Source organism: Aythya fuligula, chromosome 2, assembly GCF_009819795.1.
Source record: "Aythya fuligula isolate bAytFul2 chromosome 2, bAytFul2.pri, whole genome shotgun sequence".
In the NCBI taxonomy this organism is placed as follows: Eukaryota; Metazoa; Chordata; class Aves; order Anseriformes; family Anatidae; genus Aythya; species Aythya fuligula.
Genome location: NC_045560.1, coordinates 24,595,127 through 24,612,615, shown reverse-complemented (window position 1 = coordinate 24,612,615; position 17,489 = coordinate 24,595,127). Strand labels below are relative to the sequence as shown.

The 17,489-nt window shown below is 35.4% G+C and overlaps 1 protein-coding gene across 4 annotated transcripts in view; it reads right to left on the bottom strand.

The window, feature by feature from the left end:
- AKAP9 (A-kinase anchoring protein 9) overlaps positions 1-17,489 on the bottom strand; it is a 110,600-nt gene that overhangs the window by 30,155 nt on the left and 62,956 nt on the right. For 3 of the 4 annotated variants that reach the window (XM_032180991.1, XM_032180993.1, XM_032180995.1), the window contains 4 exons: positions 9,938-10,149; positions 4,356-4,518; positions 1,390-1,602; positions 124-162 (listed from right to left, as the gene is read on the bottom strand). In XM_032180991.1, coding sequence (XP_032036882.1) covers positions 124-162; positions 1,390-1,602; positions 4,356-4,518; positions 9,938-10,149 — 627 coding nt within the window. The remainder of the gene's footprint in view (positions 1-123; positions 163-1,389; positions 1,603-4,355; positions 4,519-9,937; positions 10,150-17,489) is intronic. The other variant, XM_032180992.1, reaches the window with a different exon arrangement.

Below are 17,489 nucleotides of genomic sequence, written 5' to 3'. Positions count from 1 at the left end.
GCAGGCCAGTAAGAATTACAAGTAATGTCAGTAAGCCAAAAGCCCAATAATCCTGATTAACAATGTCAGTACATTTAAATCTTCCACCCAGTTACAGATTGGCCATGCAACATACAAACACACCTGCTTGGGAAGCTGCATCGACTGCAGCATCTACTAGGCCTAGGAGAATAGAGAGAGAGAGAGAAAAAACAAAAAAAGAAGCAAAGTAATTCACATGCCAGCTATAGTTTTCTTGTGGTGCAACAACGTAAGAGAAAATGAAGCCAAAGAAAGTGTGGCATTTAATGACAAAGTTGTTGAGATAACTTAGGGAATGTGGTAGGTTATTCTGGTATGCATGATATAAGTACCTAAACATACATTTATAGAATTGTTTACAGTTGTTATACATTATAGTAACTTCAAAATAATTAGAAATATAAAGCATAAAACTTAAAAGGAGTTCTATTTCTATGCAAGGATCATCTTTCCTATAAAGTAGCAAGCAACTGGCTGTTCTTAAAATTGCACTATTACACAAAATGGATACAGTTGCAAAAACAATTTACCAAACCAGCAACATTATAAATTGCCATAAACTTTTAAACATAAAATAAAATGCTAATTTCATGTAAGCACTGCAATCCTCAAAAGAGCAGTACTTCTTAAACACCATTGTCCTAATTTTCTTCCTCGCTCAAATATTAATTTATTAGTTTAAGGAAGAATTAAAGGACACATTTACTTCATCAAAGCAAATATTTTTATTCCTCAGTAAGCAGTTAGCTAGGTGAAACTGACACGATACTTATCTGAAACTCCCACCATCACTTTTTTGTTATTACTCAATTTCTGTATTTTGCTTTCAGGAAAACTGAGTAACTAACTTTCATTACCGGTAACAGCCTTTCCTTATTATGCAGCTCCTATGCCACTCTTACTCAACAGAGAAATTTGTTAAAAAAGCACATCTTCAGTGCCTAAAGTAAATATGGACATCACCTTCAATCACATTCAAGTAGGTAAACTTGCTTGTGTCTCTAGAAGTCTGTTTGGAAGCTATTTAGATGAGTATTTTTGTACACAGGTGTCAGCTTTGAGATACTGCATCTCCAACAATAATATAAATAAAAGTCAATTTTCATAGGTATCAAGGTTTTGCTGACTTCAGGAGCAACTGTGATTGTTCAGCCCTTCTGAAAATTCAGCCTTTTTTTGCTTAAATATCAAGAAAAAGTTATCTTACTAGCATTAGGCACCAGGCATGAAAATATCACATTCTGTCACTTCACATTTTTATAAACGATTAAATAGAGAAAAGAAATCTAAACAATTTCACCACGATTACTTATTGTCTTATTTCAAAATATAAGAAAATCTCATAGAAAGATTGTGAGAAATACGTACGCTGCTCTACTGGCCCCGCATCTGCTCTCATGGCATCCTTCTGTCTGGCAAGTAATTCCTTTTCTTCCTGGATCTGCTGCTGCTCAGCCTCTAACTCCTGCAATTTGTTACCTGTACGCAGTAGTTCTTGCTCAAGATGGTCAATTACATCTATTTTTTCCTGGAGCTGTTTTTCCAGAAATGCTTTTTCATCTGCATAACCATCAATGAGGCCTGTAGCACATCAATTTTTGGGTAGATTTAATAAGAATTTGAACTTTTTGCATGGTCAAGTCACCACAGTAATCTCATGTAAATGCACATACACATTAGATACTCAGCACTTGAGAAATTCTGCTCCTGTTCTTGCTGTTCTTAGCTGATGAAGAAACAATAAAAACAATAGCACATGACAAAATATAAAAATTGGAAAATAGTGAAAGAGTTTACACAGGAGTCTGAAGAGGAGCTCTGGTTTATCTTGATGAATGATATTACAGCAAGAAGAAATGGCACCATATTGGAATGATACAGAGTGAGCACAAAGCTAAATTCTAAGGAAAAAAAAATCTTAGGAAAAAAAAAAAACTGAAACAAAACTAAATTTCCTTGAGGGCTGTATAAACTAACCTAAGATGCTATAATGGTATAGGCCTCTGCATGAATGAGAAATTTCACATCAGTACTTTCAGAAACATCTAACCATAGAACACAAGAGAGGTTATTAATGTGCAACAGAAAGCACTAAATAAGTAGAGCACTCTAGAGAGGTGTGTTCTTCTTGTCTGATACTGATGGTTCTAGAGGACATACAAGACATCAGTCATAAAATGCCAAAAAACTCTGCTGGACACGCAACCCTATCTTCCATGTTTCTTCGTACTAAACACGAAGAATCTATACAGTGTTTTTTCCAATACTGAAGTAATCTCTGTCAATGTGAAGCTACAGTCTTGAGACAGTATTAACATGGATTTAACCCTGGCTTGAGAATACAGGAAAACTAAAGATGCTTCCATTGTTTGCCTGTGCAGACAATGTAAAATCTCTGTGTACACTTACATCCACATCAGGTGAAAGCTATCAAGGAGAAAATTAAGTAATAGTGGACTTTGCACATACTGCCTGCAAAGCATAAGCCTGGTCCTATGCATAACTATCATGCACTGTGGGCCCGTCTATTTTTTCAGACTTGGATTCAAAGTGCAGAGGTGCATAGAACTGTTGAAAAAAAGATAGTAAACTAGAACGCAGAATCATCCAGGTTGGAAAAGATCTCTAAGAATATCAAGTCTTACAGTCAACCTGACCTACTGAATCCCATCAATAAACATCTCCAGGGATCCAGGGATGGGATCTCTGCCACTTCCCTCAGCAGCCCAATACAAAGGCTGAGAAACAACATTAAAAGCTTTTCAAAAAATTGAGACAATGCAAATTCTAGTAGTTTCACTGTAACTGCTGATGTTCACAATGAGTACTTAGCAGACTGGAAGCTGAGAGGGCATTCCCAGGTTAAACGGAATGCCGCATCCAACAAAAAGGTAGGAACAAAGAAAATAGTTACAGTATTTGTATTTATATTTACAGTATTTGTTACAGTATTTGTTCCTGCTTTTTTTTTTTTCTCCTTGAAAGAGATGTAATGAAAGTTGTCAGAGTTCAGTGAACAAACTGGCATTAGCTTTTCTATCACATTCCTTAGATATATCATATCTGATGCCACTAACACACCAGAGGTTTGAAAATGTCTCTGCTGCAGCAGTTTTTGTGATAAGAAAGAAATGATCACAAATGACACATTTTATCTCAAGAGAAGACAGAGTACCATCAGATGTATAATGAACTAAGACGTTGTTTTGCATGCTTATCTAAGGAATTTGATAATGGAATGTAGTCAGGCTCTGTCAGAGTATGCTCACAGCTTGGTTCAATGAGCAGGAAAAATTAGATCGAGAGTTCTACAGTATTTTTGTTTTGTTATATCCACACATAAAAAGGTGCCTGTCATTTAGAAGTGAGTTAATTTCTGAAGTTCTCTGAAAAAAAATGCTGAAAAAAGATTTAATGAATTCAGGAGTTATAGAGCATTAAAGCAGTATGAGGAAAAAATTAGCTGATTTTCTGCAAAAGACTGAACTGTATTAAGTCTCTGCATGTAATATAAATCTTAAAACTTACAAATTTAAATGTGCAATATATCTACTGAGGCCTGAAACTAAAATCAAGTTCTGTCTCTTATAATTCAGAACTCATGACAACACAGCCAGTAAGTCAAGTCTTATAACCTGACATTGCTATTTCTATGATTAAATTTAAATACCAGTTAAAACCTCTTGAAGATTTCCACTTTGTATGCTTCTGAGATTTTTTTCCAAATAAAACGTTATCAGATCAAAATCAGATAAAAAAATCAGACTGCAAGGCATAGCTTCATAGCTCTCACTAGATGTTTGTCTTTAATATACTTTTTTTCCTAGCAAAAATACATACTTGCCCTACCTTGCATTACATTTGTAAACCCAAAATACCAGAACAGGCTGCCCAGAGAGGTTATAGACATTCAAAACTTGACTGGACATAGTTTTGGGAAGCCTACTCTAGCAGACTGCTCTGAACAGGGGGTTGGACTAGATGACGTGGCTTCCCGACTCAACCATGATTCCATGATTCTAAGTTGTTAATATTAAAGTTTGTCTGCACATAACAAAATAAATCAATTTTGAGGATAACAACATATCCAAACAGTTATTTTAAGTAGCATGTTTTAACAAGAAGTGATAAAAAAAATAGTGAGACAAAGTTAGGGAAACAGAATCTCAGAGTGGCTGAAGCTGAAAGGCACCTCCAGAGATCATCTTGTCCATAACTATCCATTAAGTTGGTAAGCTTGCTAAGAAAAAGTTTGCTAAGAAATTTTTCCAATTTGCGTTTTCTTTACCTAATTAATAGATTAGTGAGTTCAATAGCTCAGAGAAGTTACTCACCTTCAGCTTTACTAAGCTCCAAAGCCAATTGCTCTCTGGCTTTGGTTTCTTCGTTAAGATGCTCTTGCAGTTCCTCCTGATAATTGATAAACTCTGCAGCCTCTTGTTGCTTTTTGAAGGATTCTCGCATGAGTTCTGTCTGGGTAATTTTAGCATGTTCAAGCTACCACAGGAGAAAATTACACAGATTAGACAGATTAAAGATTTTATGATACTTAAATATGAGTGATAGAATGGCTATTTAACAGTGGCTAACATACAGAGTGATGAGATCCTGCATAACTTCACTGGACATTTGATAAGATCTTTACTGAACACATATTTAGACTGCAATAGAAAGACAGATTCAGTATAAAAGCCTAAGCAAATTGACATTTCTCAGAACAGTGAACTGAATGAGCCACCTGTCTAACTCTGAGTCTTTGTTCCGGTGACTCCTGCTTTATGAGTTTACACTAGATTCACCTTTATTTACGCGAGTTTCGTACTAAATATGCATATGAGTGAGCTGTCATGCACCATATGCTTGGAATGGCTAAATATATTGCATAAGACTGGCAGACATTTTGATATAAATTGACACGTTTCATCCCCTTCTTTCCTAAACACAAAGATAAATGAGGACACCAAGAAAATGTGAATCCTGAATACATTGCACCTTTCAACCAAGAAGGCAGTAAAGCAATAATTCTTCCAACTGTGTTCGCCTAGCAGAATCATTCCGGATTTTCTTTTTTTCCTTCTCTGCTCATGTGATTAGCACGTAATGCCTACTACCACAGACGTAGTGTAATCTCACTGAGTCACTCACCTAGACAACTGGAAAACCAGGACTGAAATACACAAAAGTGTATACTTAGGGCCCCAGTTTAGACATACCCAAAGTGATAATTTCAAAAAAAGAATTAAAACAAAAACTACAAAAGCAAAATAGTTAATTAATAATTAATGCTAGAATGAATGATTATATAAGGTGTTCATCTAACACAACAGCAAACTGAAGTCAAGTACCAAGAAGACTCATACTTCTCAACTGTTAACATTTACAGCCTACATCAATGTCTTCGAGAGACACAAATACAAACTGACAGAGCTGAATGGGGTACGAGTTCTTGGTGTGTCTGGTATTTAAACTAAGAGAACATTTCAACTTCAGAAAATGAAGTAACATTTCCTGCTCCCCTCTCATTTTTTCCCTTTTGTATTACATTTGTTAGCAGATATTTGTAAGAGTAACTTTCATGGCTTTGCTACAGTTTCTATTGAACATATTTTATCTGTCAATTTCTTTTAAAAATAATGGCTTTGTCACCATCTCCAGCTAAGTTCATGAGTACAATTAACATGCTTTAAAATCCCTGAAAAAGGTATTAGGAATGCTTTATAGAAAATTACACATAAAATTACCCACTTATAAATAAAAATTAATTCAAATAAAATTGAAAAGAACATCTGAAGTATCAACACATTCTCTTTTATAGTACACTGTATTTAAAGACTTGATTTATTTTCTAGAGCATTCATTTTCAGATGGACATTATCACCCTGAACAAGAGTAATCTGACAAGAATTAAAAAACTGGGTAAATACTTCAGGTGAATATCTGCACTGGTTGAAAATATTTTAACAATTACAGTCATCTCACTCTATTCTTAGATTTTGAAATTCTGTATGAAAGCCCCACCTCAGTTAAAGGAGAACATATGATAGATTTACTGTACACAGATGACCATAAAAATGGTTTACTCAAATGCATGAAATGAACTCAAATGCAACTCCAGCGGAAACTTGAATAAAAATTGTTCACCAGCTCTTTTCAGTAATAAAATCTCAAGGTATTATTCAAAATATCAGAGGACAACATAAAAAAGAAAAGCAAACATGAGCATAATCTTTCAGGTATAAACATTTCTTTATGGGATCACTGGAAGCATTAGTAAGCTTGTGCCAGTTAATGTTACTAGTTAGTGCATGAAAGCTATAAAGGAAAAACACATGACTGCAGTGCCCTTCCTTTCTTCTTAAATTGTTTTTACAGAGAAAAAAATGTAACATAGTAAGTATAATTGAAGTACCTTAAAAAGGTATCTCAAATCTATATAAATCAATATATTTCCATGTCTGCTAAATTAATTTTGTTAATAAAGAACATGGAGAATTATATAACTAAAGATGTTTAATTGCCCATTAAAATTGCCTAGGAGAAATGCCTGTCAGTAGTACACAGATTGACAATAAGGAGACAAGTTTACACCATTTCCATTGCATTCTCTTCCATTTAAGCAAGTTAAAATATTTATTTTTTTAAAAAACAACTTTTATACTTACTGAGTAGGGAGGTGTAGGCAAGGAGATTTTAGAGACAACTTTTAATATGTGCCCATTTTTTTTGTGTCTGAAGTGAAAAACTGAAGTATTTACAACTACAGAATTATTCTCATCCAAGTGTTCAGTGAAAGGAAAAGGATATGGTAAAGGCACACGAGATTCAACCTCATATGCATCTTCTTCTTGGCCTTCTGTCCACAAACTACTGAAGAGATTAGATGCCCAGTAGGTGCGGTAAGAATCCATTCCCAAAAACACTGCTGTTACAGTCTTCTCAACCGTCACATAGGTATTTTGCACTACCTAAGCTGGCTTCAGAAGTTTCTAAGAGCAATTTGTAACAGAACACACACGTTTGACAATCTGAAAATGCTTATCAGTACTGTCAGTGACAAACCTACTCAGGATCGCCAGGAAGCCTCAGATCTCACACTCAGGCAGAACAATTCAGGAGCACAGTAATCCAAAAGAGAAAGAGGTGCATGATAACTTCATATGGTCACTCCTAAAAATCCTTCTTAGGGATGTTTCACATGAAAAAGCACCACAAATCTTCCAATAGCAGCTGGCAGGTAATATCCAAGGCAAGGAAGCGTAATTTTGCTTGACCTGAACAGGTACACTGCAGCAGACATACAAGCTAACAGAGAGCAAAAAAGTAATTTTCCACCTCCACTATAGCAAGTGAAAGAAATACAGCGATGTCACTGCTTGCCTTCATTCTCGTTCTCTGCGTTAATTCAACAGGAAGAGCTTTCTCAAACTCACCTGGTTTAAAGGTTTCCTGTTAGTATCTCCCAACTGAAAGCGAACATGGGAGGGGCGTGATTTATTTACCTACACATAACACCAGCAGGTGGAATTTGAATTAATGCACCCACTGAATGCCCTGCCTGAAAGGAGCCACACTGTGCTTCAGGTCTGAAAGTGTGTGTTCAGACAGGTCTCAAATAGAAAAACTTGGCAAAATCTTCAAAGAACTAACTCTTTTAAGTCTATTTTAAGAAATGTGTACATGCTTGTACCACAATATAGATGATTTAGAGGACAGGTTTAAAATCTTTTCTGTCTGTGATTTTAGGTTATTTTCTCCATTCTGCAGTATTTTATGAAGTATTTGTTTTCTATATATTTAAAAATAATTGTAGTCACCCTTGGTATATACAGGAACTGTGTATAATTTAGTAGCCACAGAACTGACTTTGCAAAGCAACGAATTCTTGCAGAGTACCTCTACGGGACAGCTAGAAATTATGTCCAGATTTATACTAAATACTGTCAGAAAACGTCCAAAGAGACTAGCAACTTATTTACTTAAACAAAACAAAACAAAACAACAAAAAAAAACAAATACTACCTTCAGGGATAAATCCATATTTGTCTACTTCATTCTCATGGGAAAAAAAAGTGCATGTATGTGTTTGAGCGAAAACATAACTGTTGCTGGTATTAGTAAAGGCTGCTATAAAGCTACAAAGGGAAAATAAATTTTCGTGATCAAGTGACAAATACAAATAAGCTGCTTAGAATATACTGATTACTTTTGCTGCTACCGTGAGACGTAAGTACTTAATATAAAAACATCAGTCATGAAAATAAAATAAATTAGGTTTATGTTACTGCTTTTAAGTTAGGTTACTGCTTTTAAACATCAGAAGCAAAATATTCTGAAGAAAGAAGCACCAACTGGACTAGATGTCAGTACTGCTGTAAGTTGCAGCATGAATTCTTAATTACTGCAACACTTTGAAGTTGTTTTTGTCTGCATCACCTGTTCTTTAAATGCAAGATGATGCAAGACTTCCCACTGATGTCTAACAGTGTTTTTAAGGACTACATGTATTACAGTTTCTGTATACTTTTTCAGTATTATGTAACGCTGGTACTTAAGCTAAAAAACCAACAACCCAACAAGAAAAGCACCTCAAAACACCAAACATCCCTATTTAACTGAACTTATGCATAAACAGAAGAGATCTATTGAAGAAATCAGTTTGAAAACAAATGCACTGCAGAAACTGATTTACAAGATCCATCAGACTCCTTGCTTTAGTAAACTGTAGTGTGTGTGTGTGTGGGGGGGAGGGGGCGGAGGTGAGTTGAACTTGCATTTATATTATTTCAACTTCATTAAGTCACAAGTTAGCCTTTTATCTTTTTTCCTTAAAAAAAAAAGGGTATCAACTTAATTTTGAAGCATTTTTCAAAAGTAACAAATACTTAAATGCCCTTAACTTTTAAAGTATTAGACAGCTGAATTTTCATATTTCATCACTACAGCTTTTTTTTCCTTCATTTCCAGTAGTCATGATTTACATATTTTATACCCTGAGACAAGAAAGCAACAACTTTTAAATAATATCACTATTAGGTTAACTAACAAACGGGTCTGTAGCATAAAACACAGTTGCCTTTGAATTCTAGTCTGAAGTAAATTAAAGAGCTGACTTTGAAGACTGAGCTCTTCAAGAGACAGTGACTTAAAAATAATAGTGAAATACCAAAATTTACTTAGGGTACATTCAAATTGAGATATGCATCATCTGAAAGTTAAGCACCTGGTATAAGCAGTGCGATTTGGAGTGTCTGAGCTAGGTACATAACTCCCGTTTCAATTAATAGAGAAGTACTCCAGAGAACAATTAAAATCCCACCATGCAAATTCCCCCTACAACAAAGAGGAATTACACTGCCTCATCTTTGGAGGCAATTCATGAACCACGTACCTCCCGTACACACCAGAAGGTTGGAGTGCCAATCCTTTTCTGATAGCAAGGTAGGTATGTGCTTAACTTGTCATGCTTAAATCCTAGTTGGAAGACACAGTAGGAGAGCTCCATCTTTTTGCTGAGCCAATTGACTAAAACGTCTGTCAAGAGAACTGGGCCCAGTTCCCTTCAAACCTCTGTCTTCACACGGACCAGCTCAATGTGCTCTGACACCTCCTGTCTCATCTCTGGATCATGGTAGAATGCAGATGACACGTATGAGGAATGAAAGAGTGCCCTAGATTGATATACTTGTCTAAATTCAGGCATCCTTTGTAGTCCTAGTCCAATTCACAGTGTGAATCTACATTCATCAGTACAGTAATGCTGGAGCAAACTTTTTTTGGTTTAGGCACCTGAAGCCTAAACTGTTTCAGCTTTCAAAAGGAGCCTACAGTTTTTAGGCTTATAAGAATACATTCATGAGGAAAATAAAAAAAAAAAAAGACACAAAATTCAAAACACATTACTGTTAGATCACACTACCTGATTCGAAGTTTCATTGATAGCTTCCAGAAGCTTTTCAACAGCCGCCTGTAGTCGAGAACTGATATTCATAACTAGTTCTTCATTTTCAGGATCTAATTCCATTCCACTTTCTGCAAGATGTTGGCTCAGCAGTCCTTCATCTGTTGCTCCTGACCACAGGTTAATATCATCGTCTCCCATTCCACTACCATGATATGAGGAACAGGGCTCTGGAAAAAATGATAGTTACCTTTTAAATAGACTCAGAACTTCAATACATGAAAAACTATATTGGAGTTACCATTAGAAAGACAAGTGATAAAAATATCTGTATTGATCACAAAGACTGAAAGGGAAATATTACATACTAAAATTCTGACAAACAAGCTACACAATGTGTTAAATAAAAACAAGCAGAAGGCAGAAAAAAAATGATATTAACAGAATAGTTTAGACATCCTCTCAGTATGCTTTTAGGCTCAAAAAAGTTCTCCCTTTTTGCTCCCATCTTGCAAACCTTTGTTCCTCTCAGTTACCCTTAATCTTCAGAGTAACTTGCAGTAATGACTTGCCTGGTCTTTAAAAGCAAGACCTGGTAAAGAAAACCTAGACCATCAGCCACTGTTGGTTAGTGTGCTATAACACATGATCATTAGTAATTCAAGTCAGTAATTCAAAAACACAGGCTCAAGTGAGTAAATGGAACGACACACATGCAATTCAACTTCTCAGGACAAAGACCAGATACAGAACATCAACAATCAGCATTATCATTAGTGGCCCAAAAAACTAATTAAAATGGGTAGCTGAACAAAGCAAGTAACAATGCACGAGAACTGTAACCGTCCCAACTGATGGGCAACACGGCATCTTCCTACTCTCAATTTTCTAAGTTCTGATTCACTTTAAGGGCTTTTATCTATTTTGTCTGAAAAGCGGGAAACACCAAATTTGCCAGTGGTATGGAACCGACAACAATTCATCTAGAAAACAGTAGATTTGCCAAATTTAGAATTCAGGGCTGCATTTAAGCCAGACAAGAGAAAGCAAACTCCTGTTTTAAAATCACACTTTCAGTGTGAAATCATACAATAATAAGTCATCACAACAGTAGATGGCTATTGGTGATGTAATGTTTTAAAAATTAAGAATTGCTGTGTCATAAGGCTGTTATATTTCAAATGCCACAAATAAATGTTATTGTGGAAAAAAAAATTAAATGTTTATTTTCATAAAGTATTTTTAAAATATCTAAATATCTTATATATATATTTATATTTTTATATATATACCTACACAATAAGATGTTTTTTCTCAAGTTTTTCTCCCACCAAAATACTTGTTTTTTGTTTTTTGTTTTTTTTGGAAACAGTGGTATGCCTACATGAGTTAAGATCAGTCAATGCCTGTTAAGCAATGAAGTTACAATACTACGTTATCTTTGAATTTAAGTTCCTGGTTACTCCATGAATTGTGACAGCTGAACTGGAACAGTTTGTTTAGCTACAGAAATTCAAATGAAATTATAATAGGTCAATTTTATAAATTGCCTTTAAAAATGTAGATAGCACTCTCGTGGGACCCAATTTCCTTATAATGCTCTCCTCTTAAACAGGCATGCAAATAACATCAGAAATGCAAGTTCTCTTGTTGATGCTGTTTGAACCCACCACAATTTTTATTTTTCTTTTAACAAGTTGCAACATGATTGACCATCTGGTTGACTTACTGTTAGGCAGCTGCATACATCCTGATAATAACACATGTATACATTTATTTCATTATGGATGTAGATGATACATGACCCACATACAACAAACTAATCTACACCAAGTTTAATTTAGAAAGGTTTAGTTTTGTTTACTTTTATCTTATAATTGAGAAGACTTTTAGACTTTTTTTTAAATGCAGACGTATTTAATAATTTTTTTTTCTTCAAGTTATATCATTACTGTTTCGTATCTCCTTTTAGATACGTGGGATATAACTTTACAAAATCTTTTCACACTCCAAATTAAAAAAAAAACAAACAAACAAAAAACAGAAACAAAAACCAGAAAACTCACTATATACATCAATGGAATGAAGAATTATGACAGGATTTCATCTATGCAGGATTTCAAAGCACTTTTGAGTTCTGAACTTTGGATCTTCAGTCATAAACTACTGTAGTGGAGTCACCCTAGCAGAGGCTGGCTGTTCTGCCAGCACACTAATAAACCTTTGTGTTTGAGGAGAATAAAAGTTTCCTCATAGCACCATAACATTCCAAGACCCTGCAATGTAAGGATGGCTGCAAAATGAATGATTTCATATTTTTCACTGAATAGCATTCTGATTTCTCAGCACCCAAACTTAGAGGACTCTGGGTGTCTCAACACATCAATAGTGAAGCAGAAGCTTTAATATCCTCAGAGTAGAAAGGACCACCATTTCAGATGGGCATCTGGTAGTGTAAGTATTTCCAAATGCTGTGTCGAAGTTGTTTTTTATAGTCTGAGTTGAGGGAAAACATTCCTTACTGAGCTATGAACACACTACACTTACTGTAACACCTGATGCTCTTGGGAGGTCACTCATCTTAAGTACTGACCACATAAGACCCTGCTTAGCTCCAGAGATCTCACAACCTAAAGTATGGACACAGCACCGTAGCACAGCTATGAATAAGATAAATAAAACAACAACATATTAGAAAATGCACAATCTAGTTCTCTCCTAATGGAGCACAAATTATCTGTGTAATATTCCTGCACTACATGTCAGCTTTTATTTCTTAGGTAAATTAAAAAAAAAACAAAAAAACTTTAAAATTTCAATTTCCCTACCTAAAAAACATACTGGCTTTAAAGACAGACAAACTTTGAATATATTTACACATGTGGGGAAAGTTTGGCTCTGAAAAGTGAATCTTAATGTACACAACTTTAACCCAGTGTAAAATTTGTGTTCTATAACGCTTATATTTTAGTGAATTATTTGGCTGATAGGTATATCTGAATTGTGCAATGAGTGTAGCTCAAATACAAAAATAAACATTATACAAAATCACTGCAGAAATTTTCAGTCTGTTGCAAGAGCATCTGAACTTCTGTCTGTCTGGAAACTTGTAGAGAAAAATCTAAAACCATCAATGGCTGCTCAGAATGAATGTCATTCAAAGACAGGTTTGGAATATGTCTCGTACACTAATAGCATCACTAATATCATTATTTCTTCTTGCCAGTGACCAGAAGAGTACAATTTGGCCTCCAACAAGTAACAATATTTTAAACTCTTCTCTTACCAATATCAATTAATTTATAATTTGCTACCATTTCTTCTAGATATAAACAAAATGAACCTATATTAAAGTCTAAAGTTGTTATATGAAAAATCTTACAATGGAACATCATAATTTCCCTGAAATAGCTATAAAAAAAAAAAGAGGAAGGAAAAGGAGAATTGTCATCTAAAGTATAATTTGGTATGTGGAAACTTCACAGCTTTCAAAAAAGGAAAGAGTATCAAATACACTCAAAACTGCAATAATTTTCTTTATACTGTGGGGTTGGCAACTCAAGCAGAAAGAAATCAATGACGTGATAATGCAGACACCCATAGTGTAATTTCTATTAAGTGGCACTTTACGAACAGGAAGTTCAGTGTCTTGTAACTGCAAAGTGAAAGTCTCTGCATTTTCTCACTGACAATAGTCTTAGTGCACCAAAGTGTTATGGCACAGCATATTTCCAGAAAGGTTTCAGAAGCAAGAAACAGAAATGTTGTTAAATCTGATTAACCCCCATGGCAGCTGACCACCTGACCCCCATTTGTACTAACCCTTACAATCGCAGTCACTGCTCCAAGCATTACAACCAAATTCTCCTTCCCCAAATTCTTTTTTTTCCATTGACACAAAATAATAATTAGAATGTAACCAGCACAAATAAAAGTGCCATTTGCTACTGAATATTGTTAATTGTAATGCAAAATAAAAGGTTTACAGTTTTTCCTTTGCCATGAAGTTTGCAGTTCAGCATGTCAGATGTCACGGCCATTAGATCTTTAAAAAAACATACAGTGCTCACTCCGAAGTTTCAGATACAGATGTTGTTTATAAGCTGCCACCTGACATTTATGGAGCAATACCTAGTTCATTTGAGACATATTTCGTGTCACTTTAAGCTAATGCCTCAGTCTATTTCCGTGATTCCACCACAGAACTGTGCTCAGGGGTTACAAGCTGAACACAAACAGAAACTTGGTATTGTGACAGTTCAATGAGTGTAACTACTCACTACCTTGTTCCTGGTGCAAGGGAACAAGGAGCCCAGGAAGTAGGCGAGAGGGTTTCATGTTCAAGGGATGCCATAACCACACAGGCAATGTGCATTACTGCAGCCCCTCTACCCAAGGTAATCCATCTAAAGGGCTCGATCATGATGATTCCTGGCCCAAATCTCCCTCTGCAATTAAGTCACTGGATTTCTTTGCACAAGTGCTGTTCACTTCAAGTTAAATGTTTTATGACTGAAATTTGAACTTTGCTCTTTGTGCTGCTAATAAAATCTTGTGTTAGCCCGTACCCTAGGCAAGGTCTCAGATAAAACTCTATACACTCTGTAAATGAAGTTATGGTTATAAGCATGAGACCTTAATGATTCAGCTTTGTAAAAATGCTAAAACAACTCAACATAAATAGTAGTCTGAGCTTTGCCTGTCAATAAATATGGATTATGTTCAGAAGGTCACAGAGAATTCACTTTATTGAACATGTTTTTTCTATTTTGTTACCAAGATTTTTATCAGTACAGATTTATTCCTACGAATTACCTAATTAAAAAGGAAGTTCTGTTTGGTCAGACATTGGAAAATACAGTAACAAGCACAGATTACAATATAGAAGAAGTATATATCTCTTTCTTTCTTCCAGAAAGCAGCGGTAAAATTTCTTAGAAGACTATGGTCTTTCAGACCATTCTGTGGGAGTAAGAGAAATGAGTAGCAACAGTCCTGTTGCTGAAAACACTAGGAGAATGTCTTCTATTTCTATTTGAAGCAGGTTTGAATGCTTCAGCTGATGCAACAGTACAATCACTACTAGGGCTGTCTGACCCTAGTGGCAGAACTATGCACACAGCAAGTATGCTGTTGTATTTTGAAAGAAATTAAAAACAAACAAACAAAAAACAACCACCCACCAACCAACCAACCCAAACTGTCAATCCTACATCTGAAATCAATGACAAGCTATGAATTCACCCATTAGAGCCACTGAAGTTTTGGATCCTCATTAATCCTTACTGTCTCCTTTGTTTGTTCATTTTTATATGATTATTTCCGAACATGAAAAAGAACACTGAAATAAAAAAATGGTATGTGGAAAGCTGCTATGCCAATACAGCTCTGTGCTAAGGGGGCATTACAGTAACACCTGAATTGCTTTGTTAAAGAGTAGTAGATCCTTAATTACCTCTTCACAAAACACTCCAATGACAAACACAAGAGATAAAACAGTCTATCTTCATCTCTAGTGGAATGTAATACATTTCCATTTTATTTAAGAGAGTACTCTTTCATCAGAAAACTGTAAGAACAGGGTTTGTAGTACATTTAGATTATCATTATTATTATTATTATCACTAAACCTAGGCATAATTTCAAATTTTATCCACCCAAAATACCAAATAAAGGCAGTCTTCTGCCACATATATGTGCTCTCCCACATATATGTAATGCGAATAGTCCCTCCCTGTTAAGAATTCTTAATGACAATAATTAGTGACAAGTAAACACATGGTGGTGCAGAAGCAGGCAAAAAGCGTCTACGTTTTGTGTATTGTGCACAACTGCGCAGAGCAGACACATATGAGAGCCGCAAAATGCAGTCATGATGTATTAGCAATTTGCACATAGAGTTATGTATGTTTTTCTGAAAATGGAACAATATTCTCAGTACAGTACTAGGTAACAACAGAATAAATACAACTCTGATGGCCTGTAATCACTTGCCTCATAATGGGAACAAGTTTTTATTTCTTTGATCAATGTATGTTTTGAAAATCTCAATGCTTTTTACACAATATAGTGACAACATGTAGGATATGAAGAATATTTATAAATTACTGTTTTCAATATAGAAAACTGATTTAAAATGCAATTTTAAGTCTTTATATAAAGACTACCTCGTAATGCAAAGGGAGGTGATAAACTTTGAGGCCAGTTGTTGCTACTTTTACCACTTGGCTAAGAGACAGTGTGGAAGATAGCTAGTAGTGTTTTAAAACACTTACTCTGAACTGCTTCAACATATGTCTATCCCCTTCATTTCCCACCCCAAAGTAAAATGCAAAAATACTTCATTTTGAATGAAGTGATTCCTTCAATTCTAGTCCCTGGACAAGTACCAAAAATTTAGGCCAGAACCTTAGTTACCAAACCTAAAATGTAGGGAAGGAAAGGTAAAGCCTCAAAAGTCCTCAAAAAGTATGTTAATTTTCCTCACAATTAAATACAGTGAAACATGCAGAAAATAGAAGTTATGAGGCTTTTTAGTGAAACACCAGTACTATAAAACCATGAAAGTGCTGTTAATTGAAAAACTTCAAGAATCCTTAGACTGCAGCAGCTGTACACATTTCTCTGCAGATAACCTGTGGAGAAATTGACTGAAAGAGCTGCCACTGTGCCACAAGTCATATATCCTTTTTTAAATTGCCCCATGGCTTAAAGGTATAAGGAATCAGCAGTATTTAATGATATATGTTTGGGATTAAAGAGTTTAGTAAAGTTCATCTTTTACTATTTATATGATTACTCTGTAGTATATATTTTCTTAATACTGAAAAGTAGTACATAGTTCTTTTTTGCATTCACAATAGTTAAAATTTCAGACAAAACCAGATGCATGATATGTTTTAGTCTGAACTGATCTGTTGTATGTTGTCTGCCCTTAAGACCCAGGACGAACATAAATATCTTTACACTGGCTTCTCTTACCATGGGTACCTAAATGGCAATATGACAGAGCTCCTATTCTTGCCCAGAAGAGAAATGAACAGACACTACCTCAGCATAATCATAGAAAATTAAGCAGTGCCTGGGAAAATTCTTCGGCACCAGTAAGCAATTACCTACACCGTTAAAATGCTCCTTTAGGCTCATGCCAACTAGCACTCCTCCAAACAGTTGATGGGCAGGGCTTGGGAGTTAGAAAGTTCCTGAAACTGTTTCCAAAAGTCTGTTCGCATGCAACCATCCTCTTTGGGAAGTAAAGAAAGTCCACAAGCATAAATACAGGCTGTCCCATGCCAGCTGGTCTCAGTGACCAGCAACATCCCTATGTACACTACGTGTACTAGTAGAGGTACGTGCTTTGACACTAGCTTCCATTCCCCGTGCATATGGGGCGTTAAGTTGATGCAAGATTCCATGGACCTATCTTCTCTTTCTCATTCTCTTTCTCTTTTCCCCCTTTGACAGGAATGCAATTATTTTTTATATTTCTCCCTTTCCCATTCTTTTGCAGGCTTTGCAAAAGTCATGTCTGGGGCATACCCAAAACCAACTCCTGAAATGCTGTCTCTTA